A 17000-nucleotide genomic window follows, 5' to 3' on the forward strand; every position below is an offset into this window, starting at 1 on the left:
GAGCAGTAACTGAGGATTTTTTCCCAACAAACCCTCTGTGATATTGGTACAAGAACAGTCTACCCCAAAATATAGCAGCAAGATGCACAGCAGACTCTTGTCTGTGCAACTGGGAACCTTTGTAAAGTTTGATGTGTGGAATGAATGAGGATGGAATATGTTAAAGCAGAGTTTCTAGAATCTCATGAAAAGTCTGACCATTTTTGAAGGTTTATATTCTAGAAGACTCATATACTTATTTTTTTTTAAATATTTAATGACGGTTTTATATTATCACAGTACGATCTTATGCTTCAGGCTCCAAATTACCGATGCAGCCATTTTAATTAGTTCCGAGAATTTCACGTTTGCTCAGTCCTTAAAGAATATGGTGTATCGCTGCAAGCATCGGTCTGGAGAGGACAAGGGATATTTTAAAACTGCGTGATGATAACGCATTGAGTTGTGTCGTGAGCTGTTTAGTTTGGGGTGGGATGAGAAGAGGGCTTGGTGTTAATTTAGTATAGTGGTATTTAAATATTTGTCTGTTTGTTTTTTTCACATGCTTTTTTAAAGTGGAATACAAGATTAAATCACTTTTATGTGCTGAAGAGTAGTATTACATTTGGGAATCTATTCAACTATATTTCATCCACGGAAGGATCAGCTACTGGCATTCATGGTCAAATTAGACTGCAACAATAGAAATCACCGTGGTGAGGCACTCACAGAGAAAATTACTTTTAAAGTAGTTTTTCTCTGTAGGAAGCCAGGCTTTAAAAAATATAATTGTACAAGTTTGTACTTTAAAAGGACAGCAAATAAATAACATTAGCTGGTTATGTAAGAAAGCACAAAGGGTCCCATCAAGATTAGTTATTTATATATATATATGTACAAACACATAAATATAAAATGTGGAAATGTCAAAATAAATACTGTGATTACTATTAAGGATAAGATAACGTGACTGAAAAAACCTTTAATGCAATGACTAGCATTATAAAACAAAAACACATCAAAATATGTGAATGCATTATCGCTGACCTTATTGTGCGTGCAGTTTCTATCTTCTCTGTACATATTTATTACACTTTTATTACTTGGTTGTCCCGACTATGGTCAGTCTAGACTGGATATATAAAACAGGCAGATCATGTTTTCAATGCAATGCAAGGGAACCTAATCTTAGTGACCCAATTAACCCAATACAGTGGGGCATGCGTTTGAATTTTGGACAGTCCTGCTAGATCTGGACATTTTTTTAGATGTGTATGTTTTTTAAACAATTTCTATATAATTATTTTGCCGTGCATTTGATTTTAATATGGACACTGCAGAGAGTTGGCAATATCTCCCAACAATCGGGAGAGGAAAATCAGGAGGGTAACCTACTTCATTAGCAATGTCCATAAAAGGGGCAAATGGAGGGCGGTCCACTGACAGACTCCATGGCTGGTCTCCAGCCTACAGGAGCATGCAGTGAGCACTGCTAAAGAAACTAAAGCGGGATGGTGGGACAGGACCCCAAAATCAGCACTGGCCAGCCAAAAGCAATAGGTCTGCTGGGAGGCCTGGAGTTGGCTTCATTGAGTATTGGCATAGAATGCATGTGTACCAGACTTACAGACGGCCTCATTTAGGACTCTTAGATACATATTAAATGGTTCTGGCACATATGAAACCTGTGCTGCTGGCTCTTTTATTAGCATCCATATATTTGTTGGGAATGTGCTGATAGGACATTCTGTCTATTGTTGTGTTATTCAAAAACAGCTTCTACCTGTTGGCCACCACTAATCTGTGTAGTGACTATTAACAACACCAGAAAAGAATTAAGCTACATACTTTTTGTTTTTTGTAGTACATGTTGTAATATGAATATAAAAATGCCATTGCCTCATCAATTCTGAGTAGATTTGTCCTATAAAACACAGCACAATTTGAAAAATCTGTAAGTGCATTATCAAAAATGTTGTAGTTCATCCACTAAACACTGAATTGCAAAATTCAGGCTAAAATAGCTAGATAATAGCTGAGTTACAAAATTTTCCAAATCAGTAATTTCACGTAAATTTTGCAAATTGTAACGTTCACTGCAATTTGGTGTTTACTGAATAACATCTGTAGATTCTTTCACAGCATGGCTATTTTTATGAATATATTTCACGTATTCTCCGTTTTCCATATTGTATAGCATTTAGGTAATGATTCTGTTTAAATATTTTATTGTGCTTTAGTTTGAATATTTTAAACAACTTAGTTATGATCTCAAAGGCTCAATTAGACTTAAATGATTACTCCAACCACCATGACCATTTTACTTTTAGAAGCAGTTATGATGGATTGAATCTGTATGTGCAGAATTTCTGCTTGAAAGCGCTGCATATACAGAGAAATTTGCACTTTTGTGCCGGGGCTTGTTGCACCAAGGCTGCCTAATGCCAGTTCTGTGCAAAAATAATGTCTGTCTTGGTACGCCCTGCACGCCCTGCACGCTGCCTCAACTTCTCACCTTGGAGGTAACGAGCTCCCCTCATGCTGTGTACTCCCTCCCTGCCTCTTTCCAGTGATAGTAATTATTATTATTATTTTTTTACATTATCCCCATCCTCCCCTCACTCAACGTGTGCATGCCCTCTGAGAAAGTCAAACAGTCCAATAAAATGCTTCTCTATGAGAAGGATTGGATGTAATGCGCGAGGGAGGCAGTGATGTCTGACAGCGAGCAGAAACACGTACTGGGTTTTAGGTAAATGTATTTTTTATTTTAACTTTATTATGGGGGATCAAATCTCAAATGCTAATACACTAATAGGGCATGCTAAATAAAAACAAACAAAAAAAAAACCCTATAAACTTTAATTAATTTGTATGTATGGTTTAATCATTGCTCTTGATCTATGAAGTATAAATGTTTAGTTTGTCTATATGTAAAAATGATATTTGTTTCTCAAAGATATGAGACGTGCTTTACATATTATAGTTTAAATGCAAATATCTGTGTAGAAAAAGGAGACAATTCACTAAACAGTGAATTATGGCAATTTAACAACCCATTTGCCAGAAGTAGCCAATGATTCTGGAACTCTTTTGTAACTGGTCAGCCATAAATTTTTAAATCTGGTCGTTATGTTGCCACAATTCATCAATAACTAAATTCTGATATATGATTCCATTGAATAGGAACTTAGATCTGCAGTGCTTTAACATATATACTCTTCAGAGCTGGTGTTTCACATTTGATTTACCTGGTGTAACTGCTTCCCTTTCCTAGCTGTTGAAGATATGACCAACTTGCCTCCATCGCCTCCCCCTTCACCTGCTTCAGAGCAGGCAGTCACAGTGGAGGAAGGTAAGGTTTCATGATGAGAAGTGTTTGTTATGTGTTTCTGTAATGCACTGTTATACCTTATTTTTACAGAATGACGTAGAGATCATATTCTGAACAGACTGTAACAGAAATACCATGTGTAATCGTTACATTTACTAATAAAAGTGGAGGCGTTGCTGTCATTTAATGTGTTAAAATACCACTGGACACCTGTACAGGGCTGCTGTCAGAACCATTGTCCAAACTATGTAATCTTCTGCCATGATGCCCACACCATCCCAGTTATAAAGTTTCCTGCTAGTGTGCCCCACCCCTTCCCTCTCCACAATCACCAGTCTGTACATTCCCCTGCCTGGCAACCATCTAACCTTTCCATAAACCGGCTACAACAACCTTCCAAGTGGTCTCCTTCTCTACTATGAACCTAACCTCTAACATCGTCTTGCCTTGCTGTCCCCTTACACCCCCCCTTCCCTCCTCCCCAAACTGGCACCAATACCCCTGATAGGTAGCTCTTTCCCTCTTCAGCCCCCAGTATTACTATTTCTCTGCAGGATGGCCTCCTTCCCTTCTTACACTCTGCCCCAAAAACAGTAAAATTCCCTGAAAAAGTGGTCAAATTTCCCTCCTACATCATAACAGTAAAATACCTTTTCCAAGCCCCCTTCCCTCCACCCTCAACAGTAAAATACTGCTGCCAGACCCCACTTCCACCTTTACTCCCACCAACAGTAAATAACTATACCAGGTCCCCTTCCACCTTTACTCCCACCCACAGTAAATAACTCTACCAGGTCCCCTTCTACCTCTACTCCAACCCACAGTAAATAAATCTACCAGGTCCACTTCCACCTCTTCTCCAACCCACAGTAAATAACTCTACCAGGCTCCCTTCCACCTCTTCTCCAACCCACAGTAAATAACTCTACCAGGTCCCCTACCACCTCTTCTCAACCCACAGTAAATAACTCTACCAGGTCCCCTTCCACCTTTTCTCCAACCCACAGTAAATAACTCTACCAGGTCCCCTTCCACCTCTTCTCCCACCCACAGTAAATAACTCTACCAGGTCCCCTTCCACCTCTTCTCCAACCCACAGTAAATAACTCTACCAGGTCCCCTTCCACCTCTACTCCAACCCACAGTAAATAACTCTACCAGGTCCCCTTCCACCTCTTCTCCAACCCACAGTAAATAACTCGACCAGGTACCCTTCCACCTCTTCTCCCACCAACAGTAAAATACTGCTGCCAGGTCCCACTTCCACCTCTACTGCCAACATCAGTAAAATACTCTTCTAGGCCACACTTCCTTTCTCCCAACAGTAAAGTAGCCCTGCCTGACTCCTCATCCATCTATTCACCCATTGTTCTCATTTATTTGTTGGATTAAAATACTGTGTTCACATATAGTGCTGTCCTTTGCAGACAATATATTAACTGAAGGCTTTGGCGTGATAATGGAATAATATTAAACATATTGGCTACTTTATGTATTCCATGAATATATATATATATATGCATCTGTTTTAAGAAATCCTTTAAATCTATTAGTTACATGTCTGTGTGTAAAGTGACTACAATAATTTTGAATATACACACAAGGTAATAAATTGTAGTGGACTAAAGGCTTAACCAAAAATAGAAAACCAGGATTCCATCAGCCACCTACAGAATTCCATTTTATACTTCCACAGGCCTAGAATAATTTGATCCAGAGGAATAAAAAAAGAATAGAAGAAAAATAACTTAAAAGGACACCATAGGCACCCAGACCACTTCAGCTCATTAAAATGGTCTGGGTACAATGTCCCTCTTGCCCTTAGTCCTGTAATGTAAAACAATGCAGTTTTTGAGAAACTACAATGTTTATATTGCAGTACAAAGATAGCCTTTAGTGTCACTTCTGGTATTTTACCGGATTTGGTTGCCTAACTGAAGTTGGACGTCTTTATGCTCTGCATAAGTACACCCTGCCTATGCTAAATCCCCGTAGGAAAGTATTGATTCAATGCTTTCTTATGGGAGGGCCTAATGCGCTCGGAGTGCTCACAGAGCATGCGCGTTAAGCTCCCCCGTCGGAAATTTTTTTTTATTGTTTTACATACAAATTTGTTACAAAATGCCCTTATGTATGAGAATGGTAGTTATATTGGTATATATTTTTATGAGAATGCATAGCAATGATCGAGACAGTACTCAAGATAATACAGATAAAGGAACAGAGCACACCTAAAAAAAACTGTTTTAAATTTTAGAAGGCTACTTAAAATCACCTATCTCAGCAAACACTATTTGGAGACAAATTAAATAGTGCTAATGCTTCAGAAGTTAAAGCGTATTTCAATAATCTGTTGTAAGAGCATTGTGAATATCTATAATGCAAAATTAATGTGATTAAAAAAAACAAAATAATAAAAAATGCAGTGTCTTAACTAAACAATTAAAATGATAGTTATTTGATGTATATACTCACAAAGCAAATCATATATCTGCTCAATACCAAATGAAAATTATAATTAAAGAAATATCACTATCCAAGTCCTCTTCAAAATTTAAACTTTCCTGGGGTCACCTCCAAAGGTGCATCTGAAGATGGGGGACAGGATGATCAACCCAAAAGGAATCTGGTCTAGACTCCAAACGTACATAGTAAATAAAAAAAGTGAATTGTGCCCCCAATTCCCTTTTTGTCAGTACTTAAATTAAGGACACCAAACAGAGGTTTGTGGCCATTCAAACAATTCCTGTTGTCATCCATCTTTACCAGGATTATGAGTCCCAGTATTAAATATCACGATGTTCAACGAATCACACATTTCTCTATTTTCTCAACAACATTCCCTCTTATATTTCCTGAGCAAGCATATCAGTCATTATACAAAAAAAACGCCATAAATCTATGTTCATGAATACACCATGCATAACCTTTTTGTGATTGTCTTGTCTGTTATTTTGCTGTCATCTTGTGTTTCACAAAAAAAAAAAAAAGAAGAGAGAGTTAAGGGCCATTTGACTGAGGAACAAGAAGAGAAAGCTCAGGAGGCAGAAATCAGGTCAACCGAGCCCTCTATACTGGTGCTTGGTGAAGACCAAGCAGTTTCAATCTCTGAGGTCACACAACACCATGAAGAAAGTGTTGTAAGCGAAATAACTCCCGGAAAAAGCAAGGCAGAATCTACTGCTAGCACGTTGCCTTCCTTGCCAGAGGAAGGTGTGTCCTGTCTAAACTTTGCATGTGTTTATGCCTCCAACAAGCTTTTCGTCAATGCTTATCTAAGGCTGCTTCATACCTATACGTAGCTTTACTGTTCTGTTCACCTGGCTGCAATATGTTAGGCCTTTGTGTACCAGAAGGGTAGGCTTCTAAATGCTTGGCAGAGCCCTCTGGCACTCGAATGGCATAATATCACATTGAGTGTATAGTTGATATGATTTCCTACCTTAAAAGCTGATGTGCAGGTTACTTTGCCATGATACAACTGCTTTGCTGCTAAGCTAATGCTTCATATTAGTCTTTCCTTGTCATGTTAGATGTGTTTGCCAGTCACATTGCTGATAATTGTATAACTCTGTTTATTTTATTCATTTATTTTAGTACTTAAATTGGTTTTAACTCTTTCCATGTAGAAGCTTGGTATAAACATTGTTTTTCTTTCTTTTTTAATTTTTTTCAATTTTTTACAGTTTGTTTTATATGTTAGAGTTTTGTGTCATTTATTTATTCATTTTACCAACACCTTCTGCTTCTCTTTTCTTCTTTAGCATGTATTTTTCCATCCTTTGCAGTCTGCGACTGCTCATTTCTGAGCTATGAGTTTACATTCTTCTTTATGACTTATTATCTTTTTAACTTTTGTTTTGTTTTTATTTTTTTTATGATTTAAGTGGATCTACAATAAAAAATACCAGTTTTAATCTCTTTTGATCGTTTTTTTTTTAATTGAACAATAAAATCTCGACTCGGTTACACTTGATAAAAATTTAACTGTAATGTGATAAATATTTTCTGTCTTCCCCACCCCCTTCCAAAGACCAATCACCTTATATCTTTAAATTAAAGTTACTTTTTATTAAAGAGCCACTTTATCATTGTTTACCAGGTTACTGTGGTTATATTGGATGTTCTGGAGAATTACCCTTACACAAACTGATGGTTTGTTTGTAAGGCTGCTGTACATCTTTAATAAAAATGAACTATATTTAGCTTAAAGGGACACTCCCAAAGGGACACTCCCAATACTGTATAATCTACGGCCTACTGAAGTGATCATGGAGGCCTTTTTGGGTGCAGTACCTCTGTTTTTTTCAAAGCATTTTAAAGAGATTTGTAAGAAATTGCAGGATTCCAATGCACCCATAGTTCCACCTCCCCCAAGTTAAGTTTCAAGACAAAATTGACACATGCTCCCAGTTACACTGCTTTCAAACTGAGAAAGTATGTAAAAAAATAAAATAAATTTAAAATAAAGCAAGTGTTTTGGTAATTCACTTTCCTTCAGGATATAATATTTATTTCCTAATTTGATGCAATACTCATGCCATGTGCTTTCTCGTTGTAATGTTTTTGTGTAAATGCAGTGTGACCTGTGTAATGAAAGCTACAGATAAAGCATCTTTGTCCCCTTTTATAAATATTTTTTATAATATTCTTCTACTATCGTACAAATCAGAAGAACACCTTAATGACAAGTGAAAGCCCTTCAGCAGGTTACAGTGCATTGATTTCGTGCTTTTGTACTTCAAGCTTTGCTGTTTTCATATACATGCTGCTGCCATTTTGCTGCTAGATATTCAGTTTATATTATCGTGCAAACAATGAAAATGTATTTACTAATATGTGGTGAAAAAAACTGCTTTAGATTTACTTACAGCCTCGAAGATGGACACACAAGAAAAGTTGGCTTCAGTTCCTTTTTCTGTGAAAAGTGTAGACGAAGCTGAAGATAAATCATCAGTTAAGAGTATGACCCATGAGGAACCAAAACAAGATACCTCTTCTTTGTGTGCATCTGAGAAGGATGTGAAAAAATCTGACTGGGATGTCGAGGGGCTGTCGAGCACTGTGATGGGATCTGAATCTTCAAACATTAATGCTTTTGCAGTAGAATCGTGCCATCCAACATCTTCTGATACTGAAAAACAAGAGATAAAAGAAATTCCAAAGAATGGAAAAAAAGTAGAAGATAGTATGATCCAGGATTCCACAAAAGATTCTTCTATAAAAGAAAAAGATGACCTTTCAACACGACAAGAATGTAGCGATGATCCTTTCTATGATTATTCTTCAAATACAAGCGAAATGTCTTCTGTGATTAAGGAGGGGCATGGTATCAAAGATGAACTTTCTTCACATTCATCATTGACATCCATGGTTTCTGGTGACAAAGATACTACAGATGCGGTCAAACTAGAACCATCTCAAACGGAGATACCCAAAGGCCATCCAGTGGATAGCCACAGTGAGATAGATCAGATTGAAGGTGATACGTTCAGTACAGCTAGTGTGCTGCAGTCTGTGACATCTCAAAAAACTCCTGCAGATGAGCTAACTACCACAATAGTTTTGAGTGATGTGACTGAAAAAGACAACATCATGCAAATAGAGGAAACAGATATGAAGCCTGAAACACATAAATCACATTCTACCACTGACCCCCAATTAGTCCAAGAGGAAGCTGCCTTTGACAAGTCTGCTGATAAAGTAGATACAAGTGAAGAATCTGATGTAAAGACTGTTGAAAGTGGGATGGATGAACCAAGGGGTCCAAGTGCTTGTAGCCCGTTAAGTGAACCGCTCTTCCCTGGTGACTATGATATAGAGACAAAATATTCATCAACTAAAGATGATTCAGATTCATTTAAAGATGACAAGTCTAAACTTTCTGAAGAAAAATCTTTTCCCCAACTTGACCATGAGACCAAGGAACCAGTTGAACATAAAATGCAGCTTCAAGAAGACAAGTCTGGAATGTCTACTTATTTTGAGACTTCTGCTTTGAAAAAGGAAGATGCAGAAAGTGATATTCAGCAAAGCAGTGACTACTATGAGCTGACTGATGTTAAGGAACCTGCATATGAAGCTGGCTCCATTCCTCATATAGCAAAAGCTGATGATGATGAAGATAGCACTGACCTAGAACCCATCGCTGAAGAAAAAGTTACTACCCCTGCTCAAGAAGTTGGATATAGTATGCTTACATCTGTGAAGCTACAATCCAACATTGCTAAAGGTGACAGGTTGTTTACTATAGATCCAAATATTTATGCAGACAAATCAGAATTCCAGAGCAGAAATAAGGATGATCTCACTCTTAGTCGAAGCTTAGGACTTGGGGGGAGATCAGCCATTGAACAGAGAAGTATGTCAATAAATCTCCCTATGTCGTGTCTTGACTCTATTGCATTGGGATTTAGCTATGCCCGTGCACATGATCTCTCACCCCTTGCAACAGATATATTATCTAATACAAGTGGGAGTCTGGATGAAGGTGATGAATGTGACTTACCAGCCACTACACCATCTTTAGAGAAGGCACCTTCATTCCCAGAAGAATCAGAACAGGAAGAAGTGGAGGACCATACAGAGACAGAAAAAATCTCAGTAAAGGAAAGGTTTGAGCTTGAGCCATTATGTGAATCTCAGTACCCAGCTAAAGAGTATTACAAAAATGGTACAATTATGGCACCTGATCTTCCTGAAATGTTAGATTTAACTGGATCACGGTCAAGGCTAGACTCAGGGAGTGGGGAATCTGAAGCAGCTAGGAGAAAGTCTGAAGCATCTGAGATCATTATTGATGAAAGTGCAGTTATCCAACAAGCAATTGTCCATGACACTAGCCAACTTCTTGTAAAGACAGACAGTCAGCAGGAAGAACTGGGATATTGTGTTTTTAACAAATACACTGTCCCTCTTCCCTCACCAGTTCAGGATAGTGAGAGTTTAGCTGGAGGAATGTCCACCCTTTACGAAGGCCATGGTGTGGATCCATCAATAATAGAAGTCAAGTTAGCAGCAGCTGAAAAACTTGAAAAAGAAAGCCAAGACCTTCCTGGTGAACCCATCACACCAGGGTGGGAGTCAGAAGTGGATAAGAAAGCATCAGATAATAAACTTGACACAGTTTTAGAAAAAAGCGAAGAACAAATAGATCTTAGGGAAAGTCCTGATGATACAGATGTTCTTATATCCCAAACAGAAAACAGTGAGTCTGTTAGGCAAGCCACTAGTGAAGTGAAAATAACAGAAAAGATAGGTGAGAAGGGCACGGAGGAGCCATGTGTTCCTGGAGATGATAAAATATCATCACAGGATTTAATTGATACAACTCCTTCAGAACCTAAAGAAAAAGATACAGCTCTTAGTGTAGCACCAGAGACAGACAAAAAAGAAATATTTGAGAAAGAAGAGCCTTCAGATCTTGATACTGAGGTATCTCCTATTCATGAGCAGCCCACTGAACATACAAAGGCTGAGATTAAGTCAGTAGATGTGTGTAAGGAAGAACATGTCCCCGAAGATAATGCAAAAGACAATGATTCCAGTATGGTTAAAGATACAACAGAAGTAGATAATGATGGGAATGAGGATGCTGCCCTTCTGAAGGATGGAGCCAAGCTTTCTGAAATAGATTTAAAAGAGAAAGGTGCAAAGCCAGACTTAGTTCATCAAGAAGCGGTCGATAAAGAAGAATCCTATGAATCCAGTGGAGAGCCAGAACAACCACAAGAACCTGTACTAGAAGTGACCAAGGACACCCAGGCTGAAAATGCCCAGAAGCCAGATGCAATAGATAGCACCACTGAAGTTCCAGAGGAAACTTCTGATGTTACTGTCTCTGTAAAACATGATGAAATCAAACAGGACTTAACAGAAGAAGTGCAAATGGAAGACATAACTGAGCCTGAAGTTGAGAAAAATAAAGAACCTCTGCTAGAAGAGCAAGTAATTGAACAAGAGACAGATGAACAGGTTGAAGAACATTTTGATAATGAAGAACCGGATGTAGAGGTAGTAGAGGAAGAGGTGAAAGAACCAGCACAGAATATACCAGAACAGGAGACTGTAGCTGAGTCAGTTGATGACGAACCTGTGGTAGAATGCACTGAAGAAGTGACAGGTGTCATAGAGTCTGTTGTCACAGTTGAAGACGACTTTATTAAAGTGGTCCAGACCACTGTGGATGAGGGTGAACCAATAGCACATAGTGTACGCTTTGCAACTGCAGTACCTACAGAAGGTGAAGAGCAACCCTACACAGAAGAGGAAGCGGAAGAAGAAGAGGTCAGAGATGAACCTAAAGAAGGGTCACCTTGCACCCCAGCATCTCCAGAAAAAGAAGAAACCATTTTTACTGAATACAAGACTGAAACACAAGATGATTACAGAGATGAGACAACAATAGATGACTCTGTACTGGATACAGACAGTGCCTGGGTAGATACACAAGGTGGGTGTGACTATTTTAGTTTTTTTTATTTAATTTCTCTTAGCGTTGATGATTTACAATAGAATTACATTTTACATACTTGATAGCTTAGTGGGATTTAAAAAAGTAGCAAAACTTGTAATAAATAATGTTTGGCTGGTCTATATCATCCTATCATCCACTCACAACTAAACAGTTGAAGAGGATGTTAGTATAATTCTGACATAACTTCTTACATTAAGATGTAATATTTCGTAATATTACATTTTAAGCCTTAAAAGTGTTAGGAACGAAACAATAGGGAGAGTTCAGATTAATGATATTTACATATTTTTTATTGTTATGAAACATGTGGCCTATTGATCCATCTGGTAATAGATACTCTCTCAAAGATACTAATTTGCAGTGTGATGGTGCTGAAGATGTGATCTGGCATGGATAAAATAGCTTGTCACTGTTTGTGTTCCCTATATAATATATGTTCTTGAATTCAAAATGAGAACTCTTGACCACATCTTTATCATTGTGTTTAACTCTGTAACACAAAACAGTAACACATGATTATACACAACCTATAACCAAAATACATTACACATTATGAGGTGTTTGAAAAATATACTTTTCATTAGATCCAACCATAGCACATATTGAAGATGGATAGCTAGAATTCCTATTTTTCTTTTTTTTTTACTTTGCAGCATGCTTACCCTAGCTATATATATCCCCTGTGCCTAGGTTGTCTCCAGAATGCATCTAGTATGGTGTTAAGTTATTTCTGTACTAGTGTCATTCCTATCTGTGTTGTCTGCCCACAGGACTTCTTCTCACCTCTGTGTGCATTTAATTATGCAAATTGCAAATATGAATTTCAGCTATCGTCATGTACGCATTCCAAGGCCCAGTGAGGGTTTTATATATGTAATATATCTAGATCTATATATGTCTATTGTAAGTTAGAAGTGACCAAAAAGTAGATCCCCAGCTCTTGCAGAACCACTACTCCCATGACGCTTCACCAGATGGCAAAGCACCATGGAAACTGTAGTCCTGCAGAGTCTGGGGATTTATTTTCCTGGACACACCTGTAGTAAATTATGTAGTTATTTGTGAAAATACCTTGACACATTGCCATAGATAGACTATGCATATACTAACAGTAGAAGTATTAGTACCTGGTCTCATAATATCTAGTACAGCGAATGTTGCCTTCTATGTAACCCCAATGATCAGCGGAAACATTGCCAAAGACTTCATCCCAGGATAATATTACGGTTCAACTACTGCTGATACCGTCTTGGCTCACCTGCAAATCTACCAGTGCTGAATAGATGTGACTCACGTACGTATCAACAGTATAGTCATCAACATTTGCCATGGACTTGAAATGTTTCACACTATATGAACCCGATAGTTAATGGATTATGCTGTATTTATGCATGGTATAAAATGACATCTGAACGGGCAGATGGTTGGGTGGACAATACAGATTCTCCTCCTACCTGCACTGGTTCCCTTTTTTGCCAAATTAATTATCTTGGGATTCCTGTTAACCGTAGTCTGTATACTAATACACATCATCTCCTTTGTGTATGAGTTATTTTAAATAACTAAATGACAATGTGTGATACATTAATCTGAAAAGATAAAACGCAGGTAGCCTGACCAGTAGACATGTAGATTTACACTCAAACAAAATGCTAATGAATTGAGGTGCACACATAGAAACATAGAATGTGACGGCAGATAAGAACCATTCGGCCCATCTAGTATGCCCAATATTTTGAAATACTTTTAATTAGTCCCTGGCCTTATCTTAAGTCTAGGATAGCCTTATGCCTTTCCCACGCATGCTTAAACTCTCTCACTGTGTTAACCTCTACCACTTCAGCTGGAAGGCTATTCCATGCATCCACTACCCTCTCAGTAAAGTAATACTTCCTGATATTGTTTTTAAACCTTTGCCCTCTAATTTAAGACTATGTTCTCTTGTTGTGGTAGTTTTTCTTGTTTTAAATATAGCCTCCTCCTTTACTGTGTTGATTCCCTTTATGTATTTAAAGGGACACTATAGTCACCTAAACAACTTTAGCTCAATGAAGCAGTTTTAGTGTATAGATCATTCCCCTGCAATTTCACTGCTCAATTCACTGTTGTTTAGGAGTTAAATCACTTTGTTTCTGTTTATGCAGCCCTAGCCACACCTCCCCTGGCTATGATTGACAGAGCCTGCATGGAAAAAAAAATGGTTTCACTTTCAAACAGATGTAATTTGCATTAAATAATTGTATCTCAATCTCTAAATTGAACTTTAACCACATACAGGAGGGTCTTGCAGGGTCTAGCAAGCTATTAACATAGCAGGGGATAAGACAATCTTAATTAAACAGAACTTGCAATAAAGAAAGCCTAAATAGGACTCTCTTTACAGGAAGTGTTTATGGAAGGCTGTGCAAGTCACATGCAGGGAGGTGTGACTAGGGTTCATAAACAAAGGGATTTAACTCCTAAATGGCAGAGGATTGAGCAGTGAGGCTGCAGGGGCATGTTCTATACACCAAAACTGCTTCATTAAGCTAAAGTTGTTCAGGTGACTATAGTGTCCCTTTAAATGTTTCTATCATATCCCCCCGTCTCATCTTTCCTCCAAGCTATACATGTTAAGATCTTTTTAACCTTTCCTGGTAAGTTTTATCCTGCAATCCATGAACCAGTTTAGTAGCCCTTTTCAGAACTCTCTCTAAAGTATCAATATTCTTCTGGAGATACGGTCTCCAGTACTGCGTACAATACTCCAAGTGAGGTTTCACCAGTGTTCTGTACAATGGCATGAGCACTTCTCTCTTTCTACTGCTAATACCTCTCCCTATACAACCAAGCATAATTGCTATATTATTATTAATGATTCATAATTGCTTCAGAATCAATAAATAAATATTTGTACTGCACACATACCCCAGGTGCTCCTAAGATATCCAATAGGTTTGAGAATTAGAATACTCTTGTAAGTAAAAACTTGTAGTTTCTGTCTATTTTATGGAGGAGCAACATTTTGCTTAAATAGTACTTTTAATAAATCAAAGGTTTATTATCAGCATTATTATTATTCTGTTCTGGGTCAACATAACCTAGTTAAAATGTAATTGAAACAGCTTAATGCTCCAACAAAAGCAAGTGTTAATATGTAACATATTAGAACGCCTCTTTTAGATCTCGAATCAACAGCTTTGCGAGTTTGGCTCTTTTGGCTCGTAGATGATGTGTGCTTATTTATTCAGAAAGCTGCTGTGAAAACGTAAGGGCAACTGAGATGAACGAATACACAGCTGACAACAATGAGCAGCTGTCAGCTATCTGCACCCCTCACAACTGCATAATTAGTAGTTTAGTAATAAGAGAGTTTGTAAAGGGTTAGCATGCAGACAAAATAAATAACTTTTTTTTCAACAAAAATATTAGTACTCCCTCATTTATTCAAGAATCGGAAACATGAAAACACTGGATGCCAAATTAGTTGAATGTACAATAATTCAAATTGATGCATTCAGCTTACACATTTCATTTTATTGTTGTTAACTGCAAGAGCGACAATAACTTAGTGACAATGTGTATAATACCAACCCCCTGTAGGATATTACGGATTTATGTCAGCAGTTTTTCATGCCTAATACAATTGATTCTATCTGTTTTTTATTGTGTTTATTACATACATTTTAAATTTGGCATGTTTTTGCACAGGAAAGAAACTTACCAGATAAGGTCCCTTGTACTGGGTTAATTTTTAGGGTCATACATAAAGGCACCAGCATGCTGTATTGATTATAGTAACGGTGCCAGGAGCGCACTGGAGCCTCCCTCCCATTGCATGGAGTCAAAAATTTTAGAAAGTTTTTGGCTTCTTGATTAGGTGTGCCTGCCACCGCTCCCCTCAAGTACTGCTCAGTGAGAATCAGAAGCTGTCTCCTCTGAACTAAGCCTACGGGTGCAGGGCTTATCTCGCTGGCTTAAAACGATCAGCTGATGCTCTCACCCAATTAGTTAGCCCGGCACTTCAAGACGTGACTCAGGAGAGCTAACAGAAGCTGTAGTGGAGGTGTAGTGGAGGCAATGAGAAGCATCCAGTGGATCCCAGGTAAGAAGTGAAACTGTTCTAAAATGGTTGACTCCTTACAATGGGACACAAGGCTCTTCTGGCATCATAGCCAGTACAGCAAGCTGTATTAGTTATGCTGCTCGGAGAGGTACTTTAATTAGGGAACCCTCTCCAATAAGGGGTGTAGGCACCATATATTATATCATAGCACATATATTGTTTTATTAATTATATTAATTCATTAACACCGCAAGGAGCGAGGAAACAGCAGAAGAGTGATCTCACTGATCATTCACATGTGAGTGAAGAAAGTGTTGAATGCCTTACTACTCTTATTGCTAAACCAGGTTCTTTGCCCCTTTTTCAAGTGACCATGCCACATTATTTTTGCTATTTAACTCTGTTTCATTTTGAATATAGCCATCTAGTCTAGACTGTAGACCATACAGAAGGACAAGGTCATCTGTCCAAGCTACTATCACTGGGTGACCTCATATCCTGCTGCTTTTTTAACTGTGTTTATCGTGCAGATGATGATAGGAGCATTATGACTGAGGCGATAGAGGCCATTCCTAAGGAAGAGAAGGTTGAACCAGATGTGCAGCGACCAACTGTTGAGAGATTTAGAAAGGAGAAGCCTTTAAAATCTGGTCGAGGTCGAATGTCTACTCCCGAGAGAAAGATGACGAAACGGGAACCCAGCGCAACCTCCAGAGATGAAGTGAGAAGGAAAAAAGGTCCATCACTTACTCATCATTTCTATCCAAATAAAGTTTGGTGCATCCACCAAAATATTGTTACTGTTAACGCAAATATTAAATATGTCCTTGGCATGATGTATACTACTTTGTTTTTTCATCCCCCTGACCATGTATTCTTACTTTCTCTCTCTTCTCTCTTTCTCTATGCTGTTTCTCTTTCTCTTTCTGTCTATTTCTTTTCTTATTTTCTCTGCCTGTAGCAGTACTTAAGAAAGCTGAAATGTCTAAAAAGTCAGATGTTCAACCTCACTCCCCATCCAGGAAAATTATTTTAAAACCTGCCGTCAAGCAGTCTAGACCTGCTCATCTGTCCTGCGTGAGAAGGAAGCCGGCAGGTGACTGCTCTGTTCTGTTTATATTTTTCTATTTTATTTTTTGCAAATGTGGCTGGCAAACATTATTTTA

The 17000-nt window shown here is 38.1% G+C and overlaps 1 protein-coding gene across 12 annotated transcripts in view; it reads left to right on the plus strand.

The window, feature by feature from the left end:
• MAP2 (microtubule associated protein 2) overlaps positions 1-17000 on the plus strand; it is a 223680-nt gene that overhangs the window by 172277 nt on the left and 34403 nt on the right. For 6 of the 12 annotated variants that reach the window (XM_063429924.1, XM_063429928.1, XM_063429929.1 and 3 more), the window contains 5 exons: positions 3257-3334; positions 6305-6526; positions 8175-11765; positions 16365-16571; positions 16796-16930. In XM_063429924.1, coding sequence (XP_063285994.1) covers positions 3257-3334; positions 6305-6526; positions 8175-11765; positions 16365-16571; positions 16796-16930 — 4233 coding nt within the window. The remainder of the gene's footprint in view (positions 1-3256; positions 3335-6304; positions 6527-8174; positions 11766-16364; positions 16572-16795; positions 16931-17000) is intronic. The other 6 variants (XM_063429931.1, XM_063429935.1, XM_063429933.1 and 3 more) reach the window with 4 other exon arrangements.

The sequence above is a fragment of the Pelobates fuscus genome, chromosome 8 (assembly GCF_036172605.1).
Source record: "Pelobates fuscus isolate aPelFus1 chromosome 8, aPelFus1.pri, whole genome shotgun sequence".
Taxonomy (NCBI): Eukaryota; Metazoa; Chordata; class Amphibia; order Anura; family Pelobatidae; genus Pelobates; species Pelobates fuscus.